This window comes from Chiroxiphia lanceolata, chromosome 3 (genome assembly GCF_009829145.1).
Source record: "Chiroxiphia lanceolata isolate bChiLan1 chromosome 3, bChiLan1.pri, whole genome shotgun sequence".
Classification (NCBI taxonomy): Eukaryota; Metazoa; Chordata; class Aves; order Passeriformes; family Pipridae; genus Chiroxiphia; species Chiroxiphia lanceolata.
Window position 1 is genome coordinate 107,147,384 of NC_045639.1, and position 26,850 is coordinate 107,174,233.

At 45.9% G+C, this 26,850-nt stretch overlaps 1 protein-coding gene across 3 annotated transcripts; it reads right to left on the reverse strand.

Moving 5' to 3' along the window:
• On the reverse strand, positions 1–26,232 carry SDC1 (syndecan 1). 3 transcript variants are annotated; one of them, XM_032683987.1, is made up of 5 exons: positions 25,902–26,232; positions 4,747–4,828; positions 3,222–3,715; positions 2,872–3,001; positions 1–2,365 (listed from the first exon to the last, which is right to left on the reverse strand). In XM_032683987.1, the coding sequence occupies exons 1-5, from the start codon at positions 25,956–25,958 to the stop codon at positions 2,199–2,201; spliced, it is 930 nt and encodes a 309-aa protein (XP_032539878.1). In that variant the 5' UTR covers positions 25,959–26,232; the 3' UTR covers positions 1–2,198. The 3 variants fall into 3 exon arrangements, with proteins under 3 accessions (XP_032539878.1, XP_032539879.1, XP_032539880.1); XM_032683988.1 differs by lacking the exon at positions 25,902–26,232 and adding an exon at positions 8,726–8,764; XM_032683989.1 differs by lacking the exon at positions 25,902–26,232 and adding an exon at positions 8,520–8,696.
• Positions 26,233–26,850: the final 618 nt, after the last annotated feature.

Here is a 26,850-nt window from a genome sequence, read left to right on the forward strand (position 1 = left end):
CATTCTTGCCAAAATGCCATTTATTGCAGTATACCCTTACATGGCATACAGATAACCGAATGTTGCATCTTCTGTTAGAATTCATCTCATTTGTACCACTTAAATAACACAGAATGTCATGTTTGTTTCACAAACTGTCAGTTAAGACTACCAAAATATACAGTTTTTTTTCCTTTCCCCCTAACAAGGTTGTGAGGTACAACTGAAGTTTACTACTTTATCTTCCTGTGCTTTACAAGAACCTTTCCATAGACAGACCTATCAAACAACATTTCTACATTCCTATACAAAGCAAAGAATTACAGCTGAAATTAACACCATCTGGTCATTGCATTTAACCTATAAAAATTCATTCAGTAAAAAAGAAAAAAAAAAAAGAAAAAAAAAAGAAGAAACAACCAAAAACAAAACAAAACAAAAAGCAAAACAACAACAACACCCAAAAAAAAAAAAAAAGAAAAAGAAAAGAAAATACATAATGGTTGTTGCAGCTTTACTTAAAAACAGCCAGCTACACATATGCACAAGCTCTCTGTGCATAAAGAAGAGTTTGGAATCAAGAAGTTTTGGGTTCTTTTCTTGAGTTTGCAGAGAAGGCACCAATTTTAGCTGCATAGCAGCTCAGGAGTGTTTTATACTTCATTTAAATTACACAGGTTTTTAAGTTTGACTGTTAACGTGCAACATTTATACCAACTGTTGCAGTATTCTCCGATATTCTCTGATCATTCCCTCTGGCTCAACAGAACAAATATTTACATCAGTTGTAAACACTCCTCCACCCACCCCATACCTTCTGCACTGAGTGATGAGGAACGGAACTGGCAAGAAGCTACCCAAAGGCAGAGCAGAAGTAAGGCTTTGTACAGAACACCACACTTGTCTTCTCACTCGGCTTGAGATACTCTGGAGAGCTCCAGGCCCTCAGTGAGGCCTCAGTGCCTGGCATCTGGCACACACACTGACCACACACAGTTTCAGGTACCCGGACTTTTCTTAGGAAGCATTTTTTGGCCCTTACTAGTCTGACATCCCTGGAGCTGCTTCTCTCCAAAGTGCAGGAACAGCTTCTGAAGAGCTGTTCCAGAGCAGCGAGTGTCAAGCACACAAACTGTTGTGTCTGTTTAAGGCTATCTACACTCAGCCTTCCCCAGACTCATTTCAGAGGCTTCTCTACTCCTCAGCTGCAAAGTCATGGCGTGCTGCTTTCTATCTCCCACCCCAGTGTGCCAAGGCATTCCGTGGCACAGATGGCAGACCAAGTTCTGAAACAACCACTGTGAACATGTGTGGAGAGGAAGGTGCCACAACACGCCATCCGTCACCTGCCGACTGCACGGTAGCACGGGGTAAGATCACCAACAGCACGACAGCCCAGCCTTGATTCAGCACCTAACAAAGGGAATGTCTGAGATGAGACTGCTTAGAAAAATCTACTTACCTAAGTCTTGAAAGAGCAAGAGTGTAGTGAGACAGTCCAACACTATTGGTAAAATTAACTCTCTACATAGTTTTGGGGTCTTTGGGGTTTGTTTTTTTGCTAATCTATGTACCAACTGCTTAGGAGCTGGTTCTGAGTATGGGATAATGCTTCCAAAGTATAAGTTATTTTAAACCATTTGACAGTCATTTGTTTACTCTGCCCCTCACATCAACTTTCACTAGAAATCATGTTCAGTTTGATGTTTAATTGGCATTAAGTGCTCCAAATACAGAGGCCATAAAGAGCTAGAGCATTGCAGCGTACCAAATGTCTGCACAGCACAGACACTTGTTACACTCGAAACACATCTATGAGTTAAATAGGAAGGATCCCTGCTATACAGAATTCGAGCACTGATAATTGTTTATTCTTGCTAGCCCTTTCCCTAAATATCAATAGTTCTATACACACAGTGCTCCCTTGTCTTCTCCCCACTGCCTGCTCCAGCAGTCTCTAGATAAACCAAAGTGAGTTTAGGAACTTGCAGTCCCAATTCTGTTTTAAAAAAAAAAAAAAAATCGTGCAGGAAAGCGGGGAATGTTCAATGAATCCAGATCTACTTTGTAGTTATAAGATTTCCAATGGCAAAGTGGTACGGGCAAATAACCCAATGATCATATGGCTTAAGTTTAATGCAAAGCACACTAGGAGGTCCACGTGCAGGGAGAGAAGAATCCAAGAAAGATGGATTAAGAAGTGTCCTGAAGATCAGTGTTTATGCATAGAATTCTTCTTGTTTGTGTGGTTTTTGGTATCCTCCGTTCGACTGTTTTGGTTCATCCAGTGAATAGCTGCCTTCGTCTTTTTTCTTCATTCTGTACAGCATAAATGCAACTAGAAACACTGCAAACACCAAGCCTACTAGTCCTCCAGCAATAACACCTAGAAGGGGAGAAAAAGACAAATTACTCCAGATGCCACATCAGATAATGCTACTATGATTTAAGTTCCAGATTGTTCCAGAAATTAATTTGTCCTACTGCCCCCTCCCAGTCACCTTGCCATTACCAATCACCTACTTATCTACTAGCCAATCCTAGGTACAGATCTCCCACCAGGCCACAAGCACACAAGGCTCTGGTGTTCAACCCTAGTAATTTGATCCAGACAGCAACAGAGCAATTTAACTGTAATTTTTGAGAGAAGTGAAGGAATAGGTTTAAACATAAAGTTGCAGATAAAGTAGCCACTGCTGGCTGGCATTAGAAGACAATATTTGCCCTTGCTACAGTTTTGAGAACACAGAATTGTGAATCACCACCCTCATTTCAGAGGTCTAACATAAAGGGTTGGCTTCAGAGATGTACTTGCAGAACTGCAGCTTCTGCTGCCTGGAGACTCCTATAGGAGTCTGCTTTTACCAATTAGAAATCCAGAATATCTGGTACCTCCAAGAACTTCTTTTCTGTCCATAATTCCTGAGGCTCCTGCTGCTTTGGCATTCCTCCCAGAGTCAGCCAGTACTTCTGAGTTCTGAGTGGGAACCAAATCCTCATCTTTAGTCAAGATGAAGTCTCCCTGTTGGGACATAAAAAGCAGGTTATTCATGTTTCTCATCATGTCTGTTACTGGAGACTTTCCACAGTTTTGTTTTTTCTCATCTAAAACCCTCCACCAATACAACCTATTAAATCAATCATTGTTTTTGAGAAATTACCATTCTTTCCTGACAAACCAACTGATTGCATACTATTAAAGCCATCTCCCTAGAAAGGGTGTCAAAACTGTTAGTCCTTACCGGGTCTCCAGAGCCATCTTCAGAAACCTCCTCTTGTGTAGGAACAACATCCTTTGGAGCTGTCGTCGTGGGGATGGCAGTGATGTCTCCCTCATGATGGACAGTAGAGTGGGGCTCAGGGACATCTTTAGTGTCTGGTACATCAGAGCTGGATATTTTAGGTTCAAGCTCATGGACTACACCTGAGGCTTCTGAAGGAGTTACATGAACCACTGAAGGAAAGTGAGTAGTGGGGTTTCTCACTGTTGTTGTGACCACATCACTTGTTGCTTTCCCATCAGGTGAGCCCAGGACAGCTACTTCGTCCTTCACAGCTACAACTGGTTCCTCTGTCACTAGATTACTAGTTGCAGAAGGCGATACTGCTTCCTTTTCAGTTCGGCTCTCAATCCCGGGAAATAGCTGCTCGTTGAAGTCCACTGGTGTTGCCAGTACTGAGGAATTAGTTGGTTCTCCTAGGATTCTCCAGGTGTGAGACTGGTCAGTCAGAGGACCTGAAAAACCAAAAAAAGTATTATCCTTGCCCAGTTTAGAGAGACCTATTAATAGTATCTTCAGGACACCGCTCTAAGGAGGATGCCTAACCTGCATAGCCAATTTTCATAATAACAGCAATTCAGTTTGTAATTCCTCATTCTTTTCTGTGGAATAAGGAAGGGACAGACTGACATGCTATCAGCAATATTTTGTTAGTCATCTGCTTCTCCCCAAAGCAAAGTGCCAGTCTGTTTGCGGTGACAAGGGGGAAGTCTGCTTTCAGTACAGCGGTTCTTCAGGGTGGTTAGCTGAGTTTTTTCACATTAACATTTTTGTTTGATTCAGAGCAGTCACACCTTTAGTCACTAGCACCTTTGGCACCAATTTCAGGGTGTTATTCCTGCAGAATTTAATCTGAAATACAAGCCTGTGGCTGGAAGGAAGCAGAAGGATACCATGCTTCAGGTTTCAATAGCTTGCTCTTTTCTAGTAGCATCTCCTCAACTTCAGCACTGAACACCAGAGATCTCTCTCACGCAGTTTAGCAATCATTTTAATAGACTTTTTCCCCACCCTAAACCCCCTTCATTCTGCTTATAAAAAATTATGGCCCATGGGAACATCTGATGACAGATAAAATTCTCCTCTTGATGTATGTTGGCAGGTTGGGGTTTACACACCCTCAAATGGTATCTCCTAGCAGCTCACAAAGGCCCTTCTTATGGTCTCTTTTCCCCATGAGTAAAGAATCACTCGAGTTTCATAACATTCTTCACACAACATCTCACATTAGCAGTCACACAGAGCCTACCTACTTCTGCTCCCTTTCAAGTCTCCTACAACTCATTTTCTGCTAATTGTTAGTATCTCAAGCAATATAAGATTAATAGATTGGGCTCTTTCTCTGTTCCCAGCTCTCATATTCTGGGGCAGGGTTGTGTGTGTGTGATTCCTCCCTCCACCCCCCTCCACTTGGTTATTCATCAAGATCTCAATTGCCACATTCTAGAGGGATCAAGCACTAACAGTAAAAGTGCTAATAACGCACCTGCACCTGAACCTGAGAATGCATCATCTTCATCACCAGATGAATCAAGGTCCTCAGGAGGAAGATTCAGATTTGTAGTTTGCTTTAAAGAGAAGGAGAAAAAAGGAGTGTCAATGATGAGATTAAAGTTATCATGTTGCTTGCACCAAGTCCTCTAAGGGCTCCTGGAGGTTACACAAACTTTCTTTGTTCAGATTGCATTTTTTCATCTTCCTTTGTTCCAGCCCCCTTCCCAAAAAGAGTAGTTCTGGTTACTCTGTTTCATGCTGGAAAGATCAGTCTTGCTGTCTCCTTTCTCTGCACTGCTTCCAGGCTACACTTGCTTTGGGAAAGAAGAACTCAAGGAATCCATTCAGAGCTGCATCCTGGTAGTGACACTCAGTCCTTACACAACATAACCAGTCTGTGTCAAGTGCTGACTGCTCGTGTCTTCCCTATCTACCAACCACTTCACCTGTAAGTTACTGCATTAATTCTAAGAACCAGAAAGGAAGGGGAGACAAAGTAGTTCGCCTTCTCTCCCTTTCTGAGCCCCTCAAACACTGTTCACATATCTGAAACTACAACATCTAACTGGAAGTAGAATGAGAGCCCCGTTTTATAAGTGGGGGCGCTCAAACTAAGTCCAGGAGCCAGCGTTACCTGTAGGAGAATACAGCCCTGAGCTTTCTCCATTTATGCTCCAAGGAGTACACTAACCAGCATAGAAGTTCGGTTGCTGAAACAAGAGGTCAAACTCCTGTTCTACGGCACTTGCTTGTCATTGCACACACAATGCTCAAAGCTGCTCAGGATCTCTAAAGAAGACAATGCTATTTTAGTGTTTACTAATTACTTCAGAGTGATTATTTCATGAATCTTGTATACGCTTACTGTTCCTATCAGTACAACATGCCTGACTCTCAGCTCGTCACTAGCCCCCAAGTTTATTTCTGTAGGGCTACCATTACCTACCAAGTCATTCACCCTTCTCAGATTTCAAACCAAAGCCCTATAAGTCACCTTTCCTGAATTTTATCTTTTCCTATCCTACTACATTCCCTGTTTCCCAAATTTTGACTTCTATTCCATCCTCAAGATGCCTTTGTCACCCCTTTCCAGCTCTGTCCCATTTTCAAGTTTAGATGTTGCATTGCATCATCCAAGCTGTGAGATCCCTGACATCCCAAGGAGTAGGAAATCTTATTTTATTATGTAAAAAAGAACATGCATTCTTCACAGCTTTGCAACCAGGCCCACGGTATTTCTCTAGCTTGCATTAACACAATTTCACTTAAGAATGAATATAACACTCATCTTCATTCCAAGAAGTTAGCCAGCACTAGTATGTACTGTCAAAGCAATCCAGTTCTCTGTTGTTACTTTATTATCTACAATGGATGTGTTTATTGGCCTTATCTCCTTTTCATTCTTTTTATGACACCAGGTTTATCCAGTTTTCCCTTCTATCCTTAATATCGTATCCATTCCCCACATTTCCATGGAACAACTAGTTTCCAAGGTGGTTAACTAGCCCATTTGATTTGACCTCTCTGAAGACAAGTATCCAAGTTGCCACCAACCCAATCAGGTCCAAGATCTTACCCCTTCTAGGCAATCGTTGTAGTTAGATGACTTTTTTTTTCTTTAATAACAAGAAAGTAGGAACAAAATCCTCTCATTAAACTTTTTAGCACTTTCCTTCCCTACTGAAAATAAACCCCCAAAACACTATTCCTGAAGCTTCTGCAAGCATAAATCTAGAGTAAATTGCCCTTCGATCTCTTGCTTAACTGCCTGTCATGAGATAATTTGGAATTTTAGATTTGTCCCTGCTTGTTTGCACTGTGCTTTTGCAGTATTCCACAGAAAGTAGGTCAGATAAGTACTTCCCCTATGTTTTCCTTCTCGTGTCGAAAGGGTGGTGACTCACACAAGCTGATCTCACTACACTTCAAATATTAAAGAGTACAAACTGTTGGTGCATAAAGAATAAAGAAATAACTGCCACGCTTCCCAAACTCATCTCCCTCGCCCTTTCCAGTACATTCGGAAGCTAAGTCAGGCTTCAGGAATTGCACCATTTTTGTTGATGGGGGTTGGGGACCGTTTTTCTCCCTCACTTCTCACACTAGCAGAGGCAAGCACAACCCTTTGTTATTCTACTCAGCCTGTTTGAGTGCAAAAGGGGGACGCTTTGCAAAAGGGGAAAATGGGGGGGGAGGTGTACATTCTCCTCCCAGTGAGAAGACTCTACATTGAAGCAGCTAGAAAATAATCTCTCCAGCTTTTCATTCAAGAAAGGGACTGCCAATACAGTTTATGTCACCATACACCTTTCTCTAGGATAGAGACTAACTTCCCCCCAGATCTGAATCTCCAGGTGTAGCTCATACTAGATTTCCAAGAACACCTGGACAGGTTGATGGTCTGCAGACCTTTATAAACCCTCCTGAAAGGATCACAGAATGTCAATAAATGAAATAGGAACTCTTGATCTTGACTATTGAGCCTGCATCCCTTGCCCTTGTGGGGCTAACAGGCGAGGCAGCTTGTTAGTCATGCCATGCTTCCTTTCTTGTTATTGAGCATGTCCAGCCACCCTACTCTTACACTTCCCCTCACACCTGAGCTCTAAGCCTCTTCTCAGGCTGCTGCATGTTCTGCTTCTCCATAACCTTTGTTATGTACTTGTGTGAACCCTAGTTTGATTTCTGTATCTGAGCAGGGATAGCTAGGTCCTCCTCAAAAGGGGAAAGCCCAGTGCAGCCCAGTTAAACCAATAAAGACCCACGGTGTTCAGCTGTAGAGGTGTCCAGCTGCTGCTCAGCACTCACCCTGCAAACACAAAGGCAGACTCAGACCAGTTCCTGTCCCCTGAGGTTGGCTTCTACACTTAAGAGAATAATAGAAAATATGCATCAGGATTAATAAAGTCTGCTTCCCACAGTTTTATATGAGAACTTAGTGAAGTTCCACTACGTGTGTCCTTCTACTTAGTTGTCTCTTGTCCCAAGCTGCTCCTCTGTTGTTGTGGCATCTCCCCTTGACCAGGCAGTTTAAGGCTTGGGAACTGAGAGGGACTTTCTTTGTCCCAAACACTCAAGGGACAGTATAAGATTATGCACGTGTGCACAGCAGTTAGAATACCCACAAGGTGATGTAACTTCATGAGATCATCTAGTTTCATGACAGATTAGTATTAAGGAACATTTGCCTAATTTATGTAACTGTATGGTTATATAAAGACTACATTTTTTGCTCCATAGATTACACATTCAATGGGCATAAGAGGCAGTAACCTCTCCTTATGGCACCACAAAATACAAGTACTGCAGAAAGGTCATGCTTCTATAATGATCTGCTGCTGAAGGATTTCAGACACAGCAAGGTTAACATAAAACACTCAGGACAGCATTGGAAGGGATTTGAACTAATTTGGGTTTGCATCAGGAAGACAGACTGTGCTGTTCAAACAACAAACACCTCATGGTCAAGGCTTTTCCATGACCTTTTACTGCAGCTGAGTTACACCAATGGGAAAAGTTTTGATTAGCCAAGAGGATTAGGGGCACAGAATCCAGGTTGAGTCACCAGGTTGTGCTATCATACAAAAGAGCTGAAAATAAATTCCAGCTTAAAACAAGCTTACTCTACCAACAACTTTGCATTGCTCTAGCTCAAAATTTTATTATCAGATTAATATAATCAAACACGGACATGCTTTTAGAAATTACTTCCATCATCATCCAGTTTGTTTATTAGCCCATCAAGAGTATTTGTGGACCATTCACACAGTAATTGATGAGAGAGATGTTGGATAAACACATCTAAGTTCAGGCAGTGGATCCTTTGAAGGATCTCTGGTGGTATCTCGTATTCTAGTCAAAAAACTTTAAATTCTTACAGCGCACCTATAACACATTGCTTTTTTCCCCAGTTCATATGTTTTTGTTGAGGTTTTTTTCAGCCATTGAGACAACTGGTTAGAAATACTTGCCCAGTCCTTTTGATTTGCTGTTACTGAATTCAGTTGCATGTGAGGGGTAAAATTTTTAACGATATTTTTGATATGCATTAACCAGTAGAAGACCCCCTTCCCCAAGGATCAAAGCAGCCTGTTTAGGGGAAACCCTGGGGTGACTGGTAGCTTCTGCTCTTGCTGAGCGCTGTATTGTTGCAGAACAATAGTTATTCAGTTCTGCTGGGACAACCAGAAAGCTGCTTAGTGGTATCTTCAATTTAATCAACAATAGGCCAGGCTTTCACAACTCATTAGCAATGTTATTGGCTCCAGAAGTCTGACATACTCTAGATTTTTTTTTTTTTAAGCATAATTTTTAACTATTCTTCAGTCTTCATCTTGGTCACAGTCTCAATACATGAGTCTTTCTGTGCTTATTCCATCAGCTGTCACAGAGCTCCCTCCTGCTACAGCACAGATCTGAAGTACTCTCTCTCATGATGAAGGGGAGATTTATAGTTTATTAGCTGAATCTCACCCTGCCCAAACTAGGAACCACATTTATTTAATTTGATATATGCAAAAGGAAACAGTTTTTCTCAAACTGCTCTTTGAGGTAAGCAAAAACACTGGCTTTGCCACAAGCTGCTACAAGCCCTAAACTAGATTAAGGATGATCTGTATCCCACTTTTATTAATCCTAGTTAGTGATCAGCAGTGTCAAAACCACTTGAAATCCTCCATTATCTGAATAAAGCTGTTAAATTTGCACATTTGTTTCTCCTAATAAATCCTCCTCACTCAGCTGAAAAGGAAGGAGCTGAGCTCTCCCACCTCAAACACCTCCTTAAGTATTCTGCGAGATTATTTCAACTTTATGGAAGGCAAAACCAATGGTTTGGTCTTGTTTAAGAGGTATATAAGAGCAACTCAAGCATTAGCTCTGTAATTTGGCTACCAAATAGGACACTAGACCAAGTAGAAAAATACTTTCACAAGGATTTGAACAGCTCTAAAATAAACAGAAAGGTTTGTCTTTTCTGTATATCGAAGAGCAGAGCTAGTCCCAGTAACAGAAATGCTTTCTGAGGCAGAGTAGAGCCTGAAGAGCTTCTAACCTCAAAATAATCCTGATATTAGTGTGGGGGAAGGGAAAGATAAAACACCCTTCTGAAGGAAACTTTAGCTTTGTTAGACCTTGTATTCTGCAGTTAATAGCCCATATATGATTAATTCCAATCTCAGAGGTCCATGGTCTGAAGACAGCTTATTGGTTAAGGGACAAAAAAACAAAAACCCACTACTTCAAAAAAAGAAAAAAAAAAAAATCACCAGCAGTACCCTCACCTATCCTCCTTCTCCTGCAGACATACAGACTGCAGCGTTGAGCTGACCACACAGACCTTCAATTCTAACAGTCAGCAATAAATTCTGGAATAACTGAAAGAGAACTGATTTTATATATGGTGAGTCAAAAGTGAAGCTTGCATGTAAGTCTGCTTCATCAGAAGTCAGCAGCAGTGGGGCACCATCTCACCTAAATTCTCTTCCATTGTTACTCCTGCTGTTCAAAATAAACCCCAGTGCTGCTTGGTGGCCCTGCAGGTTAATGAAGCAGCTCTCTTCCTAGAAGAGCCAAAGATGCAGACTGACAGTGCAAGGCCAAAGTGCAGAAAGACAGCTACAAACCACCCCACAAATAGTCCACGGGCTGGACAGCCTAGATTTAAGCAGTATTTTTATCCCCTGGCTAGTGTTCCAATCAAGGTTGTTCAAAGCATTACAAACCCCCCTGCCCATGGCATTAGAACTAGATGATCTTTATGGTCCCTTCCAACCTAAACCCTTCTATGATTCTATGAACTATCTGCCCTCCCTGTTTCAGATGGTGTTGTTCCCCCATGCCCTCAACAAACTTTTGATGCGTATCAACCAGCTTCAGCATGCCCACCACTCCATCCATCAGTTTGTGTCACCTGAAGGAAGGCTGGTTAGTGGCTCACAGGGTGCTCTTTCCAAAGGGAAGCAAGTGGAAAGTAAAGGATGCTCTTTTGCTCAGCAAGGCAAGCACCATTTTAGCAGCTAAAGGTAAGTAATCCAATTAATCTGGCTACTTGTCTATCAGATCATTATTAGTAGAAAGAAATCTGGAAAAATCTTACTGGTCTTCTCTTACTGGCCAGTAAGATCTGGCTTTCTTTCTGGCCTTCTCCTGCATTTTTGGTTGGTGACTTCAGAAGGGAACTATCTTTGAGGGAAAGGTCTTAGCTGCAACAGCAGTTGCTTTTGTTTGAAACATGAACTTGATCATCACAACAGAAGTTTCCTCTTGGCACTCAGCTCTCAAAGCAGCAAAACACCTTCCAACACCTACTCAAAATAGGATGAGGGTTCTTAGGATCTATATGAGCTGAACAAAACAGACTGTAGACTGCCCACTGTCCACTAGGCTTTGATCTATCAAGCCTATCAAGCTGTAGGAGCATACTCTGATCTTAGTACAAGATGCAGTGGCCAAGGAAGAGCATCTAGCTCCTCCACACCCACATCAACCACAGTCCCAATGTTTCTAGAGACTCCACACTATTGCCCAATCAGCATTACATTTTCTCCTTACTGCGACAGGGCAACTTTTTTAATTAAGTAAGGCTAAAACACAGCAATCAACACGCCAAGAGCAAAAATAAACCAGCCTATCACCATCAGGTTGAGTTCCACACTCTGCAGTGGGGCCCTTTAAATTCCCACCTCCCATAAGAGCATGTCACTTCATGCTTCCTGGACCATTCCCTGCATATCTGTTCGTGCACTCTCATAGTGAACCAGACCAGGGAATTGGTCTGGCTAAACAAAAAAAACAAAACAAAAAAAAGAGGATAAAATATCATGCAAAGAATTTTCCAGCAGGACCAGTTCCCCAGTCCTACTCAGTGCATGAATGCACAAGTGTTTGTGTTGGCACAGGGCAGAGCATGGCAGCCAGGGGTGCTGAAGCATTCATACAGATTTACAGTCTGGGTTCTGGGATGCTGACACACATTCCCCTGCCCGCCATGCATTATGGAAATGCACAGAACCAGGCTGCAGGTAACACGCAAATCAGTGGCTGACTCAAAGGGCCACACAGGTTCATACAAAAATGAGCAAGGAGAGGGACTGTAGGGAGGGTTCTCTTATGCACTGTTTGCTCACAATGGATATGTTTGTTCCCAAGTCTGACAACAGTGCTTTTAAGTCCTCCCCGACCTCATGTACACAGTAGCAAAGGCTAGACAGATGCCTTGCTCAAAATGTGAGCAGTTCTGCTTTTGCCCTGGGTCACCTGAACTTTACTGGAGGTGCAGTGGAATTGCTGTTTAATCCTAGACAAAGAATACATTGCACATCCTTTAGCAGAGATGGCTGAGCAAACCTGGAGTAGTTGGAGTCCAAGAGGGCTATGGACTCCACAGCCAGGGGAGCTCATGTCCATGTAACACAAGCAGTGACAGCACGCCAGCTGTGCGCGCCTGGGAGTGCACTGAGCACTGGGTCAGATCTCACGCAGAAGAGCTGAGATGCCTCTCAGCCAGTTCCACTAGAAGCATGGTCAGTCCTCCAGCAATACAGAGAAGCGAGTTACAGCCTGTGCTCCTGGTTTTGCACCTAGACGATATATCAAACAAGTAAGTTACCACACGCTGCTTCCACTCACACCAACCTGCTCCTTCCAGCCAAGCAATGTAGCCCAGGCCAGAGACTGAATCTCATCGACAGGTCAACACATCCACAGATGTGGCACACAACAATCACACAGCTTAATTGTCTATCAGTGACAGGCTGTCACAACGTGGTCAGAAGTGGGGTCCCTTTTGTCTCCCATGTTCAAGGCAGTCTGGGCTTTGAAGATGTAGTCTAATGAGAAAGCTCATTTCCCTACAGCTAATCTCATGAGAAGCAGCCAGTTCAGTTTTATGTTATAAACCACTTTTCTTTAAAGATCCTTCCCTGCAGCTCTTTAACATACTTGATAGTTCAGGCATTCATTTCTTGAGCTAGCACAAGAAAGCCACAGCCAGTGTATAAGCTCAAAGGGTTGTGTAAAGTAGGTGCAGCCCAGGAAGACCATACAGCTAACAGCTCCAGTTCATCCTGGGGAATTAATTTCAATCTACTTCAGCTGGCTTGAGAGATGAGCAGTGAGCTGCCTAAGTCAAGACCAGACAAACCTCACTTGTCTTAAAACCCTCTGACTTAGTCACCGGCACTTTTTAGTTCCTAGTATAGCAAAACGCAGAGAAGATTCATTCTTACAGCAACAGCTACTTCATCTGCTTCTTTAGAAAGCAACAGACCAAAAATTGCTTGGTTTCAGCTAAGGCTAGAGGAGGGCCACCCATCTCTGAAATCCTGACAAAGTAAGGCTAAAAGAGGGGAGTATGCTGGAGATGAGAAAATCTTTAATAAATGAAAACCTATCCAGCAAAGGACTCCAGCAGCCCAAGACTCACTACCCATATGTACTTGTAACTACAACACAGATAAACATGACCCTCTTGACAGGAAAAGAAACTAGAAGTGACATAATCTAAGGTCCCTGCTGTCTCTTCCTCCCATATCCACACAGTCCCTGCTGTAGAGTTCAGGCAGGTGAGGATGAGCAATTCACCTCACACAAAACAGCAGCAGCTAGAGCCACTTTAAAGTAGATACTGGACTTTGTAGCATTGCCTCTAACATATATAAACACAACATCCTTAGTCAATTATTCCCAAAAAGCTGACCTCTGTTGGGTGCAGATTCCTTTCTTTGCCCCATCTCTTGACACCCACTTACCCTGTTTTATGGGATCAGCACTGAGGACTGTCATGGGAGTTAAACTTACTACAGAACCACCGAGAGATCCTGGCAAGTGCAGCAGTGGGCCTCAGACTGCCTGACTGCTCCTGGACAGCACGCGTGGTCTGGAGAAGCCAGTCTCCTCTCCCCAGAAACCACCCAGCTCCCAGGGAAGCAGACCAGTCACAGCCCTGAGACTGCTGAATGTAGTCCAAGGCTGGGTTTGAGGGAATAGCTGAAAGTGTCTCCATTTGTTCCATTTGAGACTGTCTTCTCCCAGCAGACCTGTCAGCTCAAACTGGTCAGCGTGTGGCCGTAGGCCTTGTGCCAGGATGCCGAGAGCCTCAGCCCTGCACACTCCTCCTGCCGAGGCCATTGCTGCAGAACAGAGCACAAGCCTGCAGCACACCAGCATCGGGATGTGGCAGGGGCAGCTCAGGGACCTCAGTCCCACAGGTGCACAACTTGCTCTTATCATCATCAGCCATCCAGCTCAGGAAGTCCCAGCTCAGAAATCAGACGCCTCTATAGGAAATCATTTCTATAGGACATGTTCTATGGCATCTCAAGTCTTCAAATTAGGCTGCTACATCTCACTGTGCATCTCTGATGTCTCTTGGCAGCACCAGGAAAACACACATGCCTCTGGTCCTAGGGAAGCCTGATTCCTGGAGACAAATGCCATGCAACTTGGCTGGTGGAACTACTACCCATCTCAAATGAGATCCATACCACTACTACAAGTACCACGAGTGCTCTGAGCTGAGCAGACATGGTCCCAGAAGTCAAAAACCACCTTATCACTATACTACACAGTATTCTGGGGGGAAAGAAGCTTTTCTGCCTCACCTGAGGAAGGAAAGCCAACATGCAGCCACAAACAATTATCAGACAAGAGTAAATGCAAAAACTTTTGGCATCCAGACACACAGCTAGGAGAAGACCCATGTTCTTATCTCAATCCCAGAAGTTTCCCTCTTCTTCTCCTTGAACTCCAGCAATGCAGGTTATGTCAGGGAGCCAGGAGACAAAGCTCTAATATCTTCTTGAAGGATCACCGAAGCATTTTCACTCCTTTAGTGATACATACGTGTTTCTAATTTGAGCAAATTGCTTGCAGTGCTTCACTAAGGAAATCCAAGTTTCAGATAAAAATCCCTAGTGTATCAAACTGAGTTTGTACTTAGAGCAGTTACTAGAACCGAGGATGTTGTTTAAACCTCAGCAGAAAGATAAGCTTGCAACCCTGGAGTACTGAAAGGTCTCAGCTAAAGCACTCGGTAAACTAAAATGAGACTACTTAAACCTACCGACATTTAGCCTTACAACAACAAAAAAGCTGACAAGGTGTTCTGATTAGTTACGTAGAGTTACAGTGGAACTACCCAGACCTAATGTTTTGCAAGATATATCCTGCAGCAACCGGATATACAAAAGATAACAAAAATTACTGTCTATTTGCTTACACTTCAGTGACAGAAAGACCTACCAGCTGCAAGGCCTGCTGCTATCAAATTGTGCTTTAGCTTCCCAGCTGATCTGCTCACAGTTTACCTTACAGAACATACATCAAGGCCTTCATATCAGGACAACAGCCTGAGACTCAACAATCCAAGACAAGGCCCTCTTGACTGCTTTTTTAAATTCCCCATTTTCTTCAGAGGGATGCACAATGAAGTCTCCAATGCTTGTGAAATTATTTTTTGGTAACAATCTGTATCTTCCACACACACATCCCAGACATATATTCCCTCCAAATGCTGTATTTTGTTATTAAACTCACATTCAAACTTCTCAGTTACAGCATCACCACCAGCCCTTTCAAGCCCACCCCCCACTGAAGAACTCATGGATCAGGGAACTGGAAGCACACAGAAAGAGGTGCCTGGTTTGAACAAATACCATGTCAGTCTCTGTCTCACACATGCACACCAGATGGCAAGACAAGTGACATCCCACAGCCTGATCCCTTGGTGCTGTTAGTTGCCAGCCTGCTACAGAAGACCTTGACTATTTGCAAGGGAGCTGCAGAACCAAGTGAGACTTGGGTAGCAAAATGAGCCAAGAGTCAGCATTCAGCAGCTCCCTTCTGATCCAGTCATGCTCTGTGTAGCTCAGCTCTTAACAATTTTAAGAAACTCTGTTTTTGCACAGCAGGACTCACACCAGTCAGCCACCAGTCTGTTAGAAAGGAACTGGAGAGTCTCAATCTACAGCCAGCATCTGGACTCACAAAAACCATGCAAGAAGTGGCTTTAAATTTTGGGTTTGGTCCAGTGCAAAGGCAGTTCCTGCACCTTGGCAGGTCTTACATTAATTAACACAGAAGGGACTCAGTGATCCTTGTGGGTCTCCTTCAACTCAGGATCTTCTGTGATTCTAGGTATACTTTTGTATTTGCTTCTACGGCTCACCATTTCCAGTTTCAAGTAAATCAGCGTAGATGTGATGAAATCAAGTCTCTCCCTACATTACAAGGCATGCTGCCACATCTGTTTTATCCACAGGATCTTACAGTGTTGACTAAGCCTAGATTGTTTATAACGCAGAAGTCATCCCTGCTAACAGATGCAGTTACACCAGCATGACTAAGGCATTTGCAAAAGGACTGAAACATCTCCACCAAATGATGGAGCCACATCTCAGGTCAGGAATACTCTCTCCCCCCATCTGAAGTGTCTTCTCAAAGAGGCACTTTCAGGATCACCCCCTCCTTCCACATAGGAGCTCCTGAAAAAAAGCTGCATGCAAATGTATTGGGTGCTACAAGTCTCCTTAGAATAAAGAACAGTAGGTCAGATGGTCTTTGGGCACAGGCTGGACCACATTTCACTGAATTAGTCTAAGGTAGAACATAGTTCAGACTGCATTAACTCCCTTTGAGAAATACACCTGCTCACAACCACTGGAGAACACAGCAAGTGATCTACCCATATAAAATGGTGAAAATCAAGCTCCCAGTGCCTCTTCCTAAGACACTAATGGTCTCTGTGTTCAGGTTTACAAAAGCATTGGTAATCCTACACATACTACAAAGTTCTGACAGCAGTTGTCCTGTTTACAGTTAAATTATGCATCACCTCAGTGAGATTATGGAAGCTGACTGGTGTACTTCCATGCTGAGTCATGAGGGTGTTGGAGTATAATTTCAACACTGAAGCATCAAATGAAATCCTCCCACCAGAAAGTCTTAAAAAACCTGCTGCTGCAATTGTGCTCCAGTCACCTATTGTTCCACTGATGTCATTTATGAACATTAGGCATTTCTTGACCAAACACCTACTGGATTAAACTAACTCTGACCTAGTCACCCAGTTACACTATTTCATACCACATCTGTATAGCAGAACCCTGAATAAGGGGCTGCTATGAAGGCAAGATAAATCAGAGCTTCCCTTTGATCTCAGCTGTAACCCAAGTTTCACTGTAACAGATACCAGCATCAGCTACCTCATGCCTTCATTTTGGGTGTACAGCCTGTTCGCCTGTCTTCCCTATGGCCTTGTTTCAGAGCAGTCACCAAATCAGTTGGGGAGGTTTGAGTTTAGTGGGAAATGCTACCATATTTGTGCAATCTTGATGCCCTCATGTCTCATAGGAGCAACTGTTCAGACTTGAGCTGTAATTTGGACACCCCTGTGTTTCACACATCCATGCTGTGAAGAGACAAGAGACATCACTAATGCTACCTCTGACAGACAGACAGTTGGCATTAAGACAAGTCAATAAAACAGCACTAAAATTGCAAGGCAAGGTGAAGTACTTTACTACCAAGTTACTCCTAGCACAACACGTCCCATAGCTCAGACCAGTTTCTGTCAAGGAGTACTGTTGGGATAGCTATGTAACAACAGACTGAGTTTCTAAGAATCTGTTCAAACATTACTAAGTTAAAGATATTTCATATATGAATAAACTTCCGGGTCTACTCACTGACTACCAACTCCAGCCAGCACAATATCCCTCTAAATAAAGCAGAGCATAAAAAGCTGAAGGACCACTTACAGACCAAGTCTAAAAGCATGTCTGAATCACTAGCATGTACCAGCACCATCACCACCACACTGAATGCTTTGCTGTCCCAGGTGTGTAGTATTCACCTCACAACCCTCAGCTGATGGATTGTGAAGGATTTCTCATACAACTGTAGTTGCTCATCTCTCTGAAGCATCCAAAACAGGTTTAGTTTTCAACAGGAGAGTTGTGATCTCTTATTATGAACTTTCACTTTCTTTTACTGGATACTGCAGTTTTCACAACTTCATAATATTCTGGGCCTGCTGCCAGAGACCCACTGGCTACATCCATACTAGTAAATTAAATAACATCAGAGAACGTCCCCAGGCACTGGAACACAATCTACACCATCAAATTATTAGAATGATTTCTGGCACAGTTTTGAGCCTTGTCAACTGGTATGCCCCCAAATAATGCACAGGAAGGTTCCCCACAGGTAGTTTCACGTGCAGGGGGACTGTTTCAGAATAGGCCAGAAAATTAGATTTTCTACACAGTTGGGACTCCAGCATTTCAACTGGCCACAGGATACTTGTGTTCAGTGTGTTTTACTGTACTGAGTTTGCACAGCAAGATTTTGGTAGCAGGAGGACTACAGGGGTGGTTTCCCTAAGAACTGCTAGAACGTCCCCCATGTCTGACCGAGCCAATCCCCGTCGGCTCCAAGACAGACCCACTGCTGGCCAAGGCTGAGCCCATCAGCAATGGTCATAAGTGCCTCTGGGATAATAGAGTTGAGAAGAGGAAAGAAGTTATTGCACAGGAGCAATCGCAGCCAGAGAAGAGAGGAGTGAGAATATGTGAGAGCAACAACCCTGTAGATTCCAAGGTCAATGCAGGAGGAGGGGCAGGAGGTGCTCCAGGTGCCAGAGCAGAAATTCCCCTGCAGCCCCTGGTGCAGACCACAGTGAAGCAGCTGTGTCCCTGAAGCCCATGCAGGTTGATGGGGGAGCAGAGATCCACCTGTAGCCCAGGGAGGGCTACACTGGAGCAGATGGATGCCTGCAGGAGGCTGTGAACCTCCAGTGGGAAGCCCCCACTGGAGCAGGCTCCTGGCAGGGACTTGTGGCCCTGTGGAGAAAGGAGCTCACACTGGAGCAGGTTTGCTGGCAGGAGCTGTGACCCTGTGAGGGATCCACCCTGGAGCAGCCTATTTCCAAGGATGGCACCTCATGGGAGGGACCCACACTGAAGCAGTCAATGAAGAACTGCAGCCTATGGGAAAGACTCACACTAGAGAAGTTCGTAGAGGACTCTTTCCTGTGGGAGGGACTCTACACTGGGGCAGAGGAACAGTGTGAGGAGTCCTCCCCTGAAGAGGAATGGGCAGCTGAGACATGTGATGAATTGACAGCAATCCCCATTCCCTGCCTCCTTCCACCACTGGGGGAGAAAAGTTAGAGAACTGGGAATACAGCTAAGCCCAAGAAGGATGGAAGAGTAGGAGGGAAAAGTGTTTTTAACATTTGGGTTTACTACTCTGATTGAATTTATTACCAATTTATTACCAATTAATTTCCCTAAGTTGAGTCTGTTTTGCCCATGACAGTCACTAGTGAGTGATCTCTGCCTGCCCTTATCTCAATCCACAAGCCTTTTGTTATATTTTGTCTCCCCTGCCCAGCTGAGGAGGGCAGTGACAGAGTAGCTTTGGTGAGCAGCTGGCATCCAGTCAGGGTCAACCCACCATATTTGCTTACTAGATTCAGTGTAAGAAGGTTTGGTGAATCTTTTTAACCCCTTTTGGCTGCATGCTAGGTGGGGGGGAGGGGATATTGAGCATTTAGCACTTTTCAGCTACTAGAGTAATAACTTCTAATTATTCATAATTGCATCTTCCAACTTCTGTAGAAAGGAGCTCACCAGTGTCTCACAGCTCAGTGCAACTACAGATGCAGACTGAGGAACGTTGTGCAGGTTAAACACGCTCCAGAGCGGAGTCGATGCTGCTGGAGGATTAAGCCAGCAGCTTTCCTCTGCGAGGCCATGAGTCAGTCGATGTGAGCACACGATAGCAGTGCACTCCTTTGCCACTGCCCAGACATGCCAGAGTCAGCCTCTTTTGTTAGGTGCTTTGTTCACTGATGGGAAAGTAGTCACGATCTAGATGATTCCTCCGTTAGGACAGAAAGAGATTTAGAAGTCAAAGCTGTCTAGCTGCAGGCTGTAGGCAAGTTTCGATGCAAGCCTCACTGCACTTTTCCACTGCACGTAGGTGCCACTTGCACACTGTTAGAGTCAGTGAGGTGGACAAATCTCATTTGTCCATCAGATCTGCTGGTGTGAGAGTCTCTATTACAGTTTCATAAGCACAGACCATAGCAGGTGAGTGAAAAATATCACATATACTAGTGTTTGTGTCAGATATGAATTCAAGGAAGCTTTGTGGTTCCTTTACTCCTCTTACCCCTCAACTTCTTGACTGAAGAAAGCCTGGGCTCTAACCCTAAAGATCCCTATTAGCTGGTCAATGGGATAACAGGTTATCCCTTCTGCAGAGATGCTTTAACCAGAGACTGATGTTTTGGTAGATCAGACTGCTCTAAGCTCCTGTGGTTGTGCAGAGCACAGGCATCAAATCTCCCAGATCATCATCCTGGGGCCAGGGCACATACCCTCCAAATTTTACTGTGAGCTTGATAACAAATAGCACAACTGGTATACATATGTCTCTCTATAAATATATACATAACTATATTTGTATTTCTCCATTCTACTGGTCTCAGAGCATACAATAAGGCAGCATAGTGTTCTGTTCTGAGACAGGAAAAAGCCAGCTAGGCTCTTCCTGCAGTGCTGTAGGTGCCAGCCCTGGTCCCCAGGGACCATACAAAGGCTCCATACCAGCACAGCCATAGCAGCACAGCTGCTATGATACACAGCTTCACAAGAGCTCTCATCTGGAACTTGTTATGTTAATCACCGCTTGCTCTCTAGAAGGCAGACTGGCTCCACTCACCCCTGCCCACCTCTGGCTTCAATCTACAATCTGCTCCTCCAGTAATCCCTAGATGCAAGGGGCTGGACTGGAGCTGCTGACTGGCTCTGACCAGGAGGTGTACAGCCACCAGCATTAGAAACTAATTAGTAAGAGCTTTCCTGTGTAAAGCACAAGACAGCCATGGTCTGCAGTACTGCCCAGAAAGCATTCTGCACGCTCCCCTTCCAACTGGAATGGAGTTCAAGTTTCCTAAAGTTTAAGAGGCAATAAGCTCCTCATCACGTGGCAGAGGCAGACAAAGAGCAACCCCTATTCTTCAGCTACGGCTTGTGTGCGCTCAGGTGATGGAGCCAGAGCACTCTGAGCAACAGCTCAGTTGCATGAACTGGCTGTACTTTGCAGAAGGCTGGCTGACACGAGTGTGTGCCTGGGACTGCCTACAGCCAAAAATCAAGACTGTCAGCCTTTGTTTCCACTACTGACAATCAAGACACTGACATTACTGCACAGATAGTGCAGAAAAGTTACACAGTAGAGCATGAAAAGAACACAGAGCCTCCATGCAAGGCAAGACATCCATGAGCATTTTAAGCTGGCTGGTAGGCAGTTCCCTATCTGTTATATCAGTACCCTTGATTTAGTTGGGAGTCATTCTGCAATAGCAATCCTGAAGGCCTTTCACTCATTAGAAAAGCCTGAACACTAAGAGGCAAAATGAGTGGACATGAAAGAGAACCATGTTGCAAAAACAAGGGCTATGGAGAAGATAGTTCTGTCAGAAAGCGCAGCAGCAAAACACAGAAGTATAGCAGCAAGAGCTCTTTAACTGATCAGTACCCAAAGGGGTTTCAAGCTAGAAATCTAGGAGGGAAAGCCATGACTTACACCACCTCCATGACTCAGTTGTAACTGCAACTCCAGTGACTCAATGGGAAGTTCTACTGCCAACTCCATCCAAATCCCACTAACACATTGATTCCCATCCAGCAAAGCAAGCCCCACTGGTGAGACTGGTCTCAGCAGTGAGATAGAACATTACAGTCAAGCATGGCAAGGAGCCCAAGCTAACAGACTCCGTTGGATCCATGCCGGTTCCACAAGACCCAGAACATCGACTGCAGCCAAGAACTGCTTGAGAAATGGAGAGGTTGGGAAACCACCACATTAGCAGATGTTGCCCCACAAGGGTTGCTTGTAGGAGGTCCAAATGTTATCTCACCTTGAGGTGAGGCTTCATAGTACAGTAACTTTTCCACTAGCATCTCCACGGTAGAAAGTGCACTATCCTGGGTTTCTAGCCAGGCCAGATAAGGCTCATTGCTGCGGTACACCAGTAGCCAGCAGAGCAGCAGTTCAAATGAAGTATGTTTGTCAGCTCTAACTTAGAGATCTGCTAACAAAACAGCAATCCAAAGGAGACACCACATGCTTTCTGCAAGGAAGAATATCTTCTCAGCTCAGAAGTAAACTTATAAGAAGTACTTGCGCTGTTGGTCAAAACAAGTTCCACATTGTAAGTTCACTGCCTATATCAGCAGTCTAGGAGTAACAAAGGTTTCTCACTTCTAATTTGCAAATAAATAGTGTCTTTAAATAGTGATGCATCCTCAACAGCTCACAACCATCCCTCAGAAACACATCCACTTATGTTTCCACTCATGTATATTCTGCTCACTTCAGAACACTGAGAGGACCCAACTATACTCCCCAATTTCTCCCACAGCCTTTAGCAGTGCAAGACTACAGTATTGTTTGGAGGCACTATTCCAGTTACACTAGAACAGGAAAGAGCTGCTGTTCTAGTTGAAAGCTGATGTTCCCCACTGCTTTGCTAGTTCTCTTGGCACAAACAGCACCTGTCCAGTCTGCTTGTTTGTGGAGAGAGTTACAATGAAAGTTTCACAAATAAAGTCTATCACTTTGAGCTAAATTTCTCTCGGACAAAAGCACTAAAATTAAGGTGTCTATGCTCCCCTTATAGGCAACGAGAGATCTAGTCAACAAAGCCCTGACAAAACAACTCACCTTGGAATTGATGTGTAGGTGCTGGTCAGATAATCACTCTCTTTGGCTCCACTGATTACATCACCATGACTCCAATGAGGGCTTAAATACCCAGCACACACAGACACCTACATTTAAGTGCCTTAACATCAGCTGAACACTGTCCCGAGGGAGTAATGCCATTTGCACACAGCGAGTGCATCAATCTCCAGCTGTCCTGGAGTGCTGTATTAGACATCTCCTACTTTTGATTATCTCAGAGCTATTAAGACAAAAATACTAACGCTGCAATGCTGAAGCACTGCAATTTTATAATTGACAGCACCTCCTCAGGAAAGGGGTCCTATCTTCTCTCTGCCAATAAGTTCTCTCCTCCCTGTGGGAGGCCCTACTGAAATCCCAGCTCCCTAGACGCCAGAAACAAGTGTGGAATGTCCCTCTCAGAGGCATTAGTACGATTCTTGGACACAAGAATCACTTCAAGCAAGGTTAGGATGAAATGTTAGTATATAGGCCACCTGGAAACATCTAAGCACTAGGAATGCAAAACACCTATTTAAAATGGACCAATTTTGCTGCTAAAACAGCAGCCTACATTTCAGGTTCGTGCAGTAGTTTACTTTTAGAAGGCTTACAGGTTTCTTGCACTTGCTGTGACTTGTCTTGAGTTGTTAGGAGAGGATTGTTTGGTTTCCAGAAGTTTCAGAGTGCTGCCATTAGAAACGTTAGCTCTTCTCACCACTTGAAACTGAGAGAAACCTGGAACAAAGACTACAAATTTGCACCAGAGCCCCCTTAAAAGACACAAACCCCAGCCTATTTGTTGCTGCTCTAATCAGAGCTGACCAGATAACAGAGTCACCATTCCACCGTGAAGTGGCTACCAGCAAGTGTTTAGATGAAGAAGCTCTGTTTATAGTGCTCAATAAATATTGTGACACTGCTCTGCATGTACTATAGAAGAAAGTCTTTCCTCCTTATCCACTGCCTACACGTTTAATAATTAAGCTGGACTACCTAATTTCTTCTAATTAGTTTATATTCAGATAGCAATGACATCACCCTTGGAAAAAGGTTCGGCCTGCTCTGCTAAGCTTATGTCAACCATCAGCATACCAGACAAAACAATCAAACCCCCGTTTCCCCTCACGATTGTCCTCCTGTAGTAGGATGTGCATCTTGGCTCAGTTGGCTTGGTGGCAGGGTTATATCATGTAACAGTTTCTCTTTGAGACAATAACTAGGTTAGTCTGTTAAAATGTATCAGCCTTCTTATTTCAAGGAAATCCATGCACCCATCATAACTGAGGGTAATTACTCTCCTACATTGTGTTTTAGGCAATAAAGTGTCACCTTGAAGAAGACCAGGAACCTCCCTAATCATTTCTGCAGGTAAGAGTACTCAGGAAAAAAACTATTGTTTGGTCACTTTCTTGTTCCTGCTTATTATTTCTGTGACAATATGCATGGACAAGTCAAGTCATGCAGCAAGAACCAAGTGCCAAGAGATGTGTCAGCAGCAGGGGCACCCTTCCCAACAATCAGACCACCAAGAACCCCACACAACCATAACATTGCAATATGGCAGACTCAAAGGATTGTGTAGGGTCACTCTGCTTCTGTGCCCAAAACAAGAGGTTTTCAGCCACTTGATGCAAAAGTATAATTATTCCAGATGGGGGGGAAAGGCAGCTTAGTCCATGTCCCTGACATTTCGACATGGGGAAAAAAGCCACATGATTACCAGAAGGGGAAAAACCTCAGTGCTGAGTCACCACAGAGAGCCCCGAGGACTTCTGCTCCTCCATGTGCTCACCCCAGAAACCCCTTGATCGCAGTGTCACCCAGGCCCAAGTGTCTCTGGCACACAGGAAAACTCCAGACAAGCATTAACTTCATGACCTTATCATTCCTAGTAAGGATATTTATCACAGAGGGGATTTTATCCAAATGCACTAAAGAGGCTGTAAATTAACTGCAGTTTTTCCACTTTATTCAGAAGCTGTGAGCAGAGCCCTCTCCCCATGGAACAGTGCTGACTATGCTCACATGTTTGTCATTTTTAGCCATGTCATAACGACTCACTGCCATGTGGACCAGAAGGGTACATGCCCATAACTACAGGTTCGGTTCACAAACAGAAGAGTACAGTGAAACTGGAGGTATTTCGGGCAGCTTAGATCCCCCTGTGCATTTCGTTCTCCCAGATATGGATCTGACTGCTGCTGCAATTCATCCCCAGACAAGTTTCAAATCAATTACTCCACTTAAGAAAAAAAAAAAAACAAACAACAAAACCGTCAGTTTTGACTCTGATGTACCAGCCTGCTCACACTTTTTCCTCCTATTCCATCCAAAGGAGAAGACTCTACAACCGGTGCGCACTCAGGTCTGGTGGGGCATTCATGGGAAACGGGGAGCTACCTCAGGAGAAAGGGATGGGATTGAGCCTTTGTGTCCGTCAAGGGGCAGCCACAATGCCTCCTGCCCCGCACCCGCTGACCCTACAGACCTGGAGCACCGAGCACAGCATTTCACAGCGCGGGGGTGCCAGGTTTCCGCGGAAAGCCGCTCGCAGGCGAGGCTGGAGCAAGAGCAGAGCCATCCCCTGTCCGTGGATGACACCTGGCGGCTGCTGCTGCGGGACCAGCGCTCCCCACGGCTCAAGGCTCGCCCGGGCCCCCAGAGCTACTCCCGGGACACCGGGGCCGGGACGGCACAGGCCTCGCTGCCGCGGGGTTACCGAGCTCCGGGGAGCGGGGCTGGCTCCGAGCCCGGCACCGGGACCTTTGTTTGAGTGGGCAGAAATTAACGACCCGGGCGTACCCTCCACTGGGATAGGGCTCCTGGGCACAAAGGCGGCCGGGAGCCGCCGGCCCGCGCTCCCCTGGGCTGTGCCGGGGCACGGCAGGAGCGTCCCCGCTTTAGGAACCACCCGTGACTTCGGCCACGGCCGAACCACAAAGGGCCACATGCCCACGCTCACCCGGACTCGTCGCTCGCCGCCTCCGGGGCGCAACACGCCAGAGGGACGGTGGGAGCATCCTGCCCACCCCCGGCCCCTCCAGGGCCGCCCCGAGGGGTCCCCGGTCCCGGTGAGGAGAGCCGGCAGAGCCAGCCGCCCGCCCGGCCCGCGGCGCCCCGGGGCGGAGCCGCCGGCAGGTCAGGAGCCGCCGCGGCGGGTCTGGTTTGAATTAAGGCTGCCGGGGCAGCCGGGCTGGAGCCCGCCGCCAGCACAAAGGCCACCGCAGCCCTCCATGCCGGGATGGGCTGGCCACCACTCCGCTCCCCTGCGGGAACCCTTCGGAAGGGGGGAGCCGGGCGGTCCCCCCAGCCCAGCGAAGCCCGACCCGGCCCCCCCTGCCCTGCCGCCCCGGCCCCGCACGCCGCCCGGGCCCCGCCGCCCCACGTGCTCCGCTCCGCTCGGCTCACCGGGACAGCAGCCTGGAAGCAAAGGGCCACCAGCCACACGGACACCACGTTTATCATCCTTCCTCCTCGCTGGGCCTCGGGAGCTCGCAGCCTGCCCGTGCTTCCCGCCGTCTCCGTTCCTTGCCCCGCTCCTCTTAGGATTGTTTTAAGTAGCTGCGGCTTTGCTCCCTTTCCTGATTTCTCTTTTTTTTTTTGTTTGTTTTCTTTCTTTTCCTCTTTTCCTCCTTCGCACGCCACGGAACCAGCCTCCCAGCAGCGTTCTGCGACGGCAAGGAGTTGAACCCTGTCTTTTAATGAACCCACTGCAACAACCTTCACCTTACGGCCACCCCCCGGCCGGCCCCGCCTCCGCCCCGCTCCCCTCCCCTCGGCTCTGCTGGGTCGGCTCAGCCCGGCTCCCCGGCCCCAGCCCGGCCCGGCCGGCACGCCCTGCCCCGCGGCCCGCCCCCGCTTCCTGCCGCCGGGATACCTGCGCCGGTGCCCCCTCCCCGCCCGGCCCCCCTCCAGCCCCTCCGGCAGCCGCCGCTTCCCTCGCATTGCATTCCCAGATTTCCTCTCTGGCAGCGGCGTTGCTCCTGCCGAGCTTCCTTCCTTCTCGCTAAAAATAATAATAATTCATAATAATAATAGTAGTAATGCTGTTAACAGCTCTCCCTTCCCGTTCCGCTGTGAGAAAATCCCGGGGGTGCGCGGCCGTCTCCTCCTTCCCCCGGCGCCGCTCCGGGGAGAGGGGCGGGAGCGCTCACCGGTGGCCCCGCACCTGGGGCAGCCCCCCCGGTGCCCGGGCTCCCGAGCACCTCCGGCGGGGGCTTCTACCCCCAAGAGGACGTGTTTAGGGGGTGAGGGTGACCCCCCTCTTGCCCGGGGGTCCCCAGGACCGGCCCCGCAGCCTCTGCCCGTGCCTTCGTGCTCCCGTTTTTCCGCCTCTCTCAACAGGATTTCTGGCAGT

Coding starts and splice junctions, on each gene's coding strand:
- SDC1 (XM_032683987.1), bottom strand. CDS start 25,958: ATGATAAACGTGGTGTCCGTGTGGCTGGTGGCCCTTTGCTTCCAGGCT. Junction 3,002..3,221: donor AAGATGGCTCTGGAGACCCG/GTAAGGACTAAC, acceptor ATGTCCCAACAG/GGAGACTTCATCTTGACTAA. Junction 2,366..2,871: donor CAGAAAAGAAGTTCTTGGAG/GTACCAGATATT, acceptor CTCCCCTTCTAG/GTGTTATTGCTGGAGGACTA.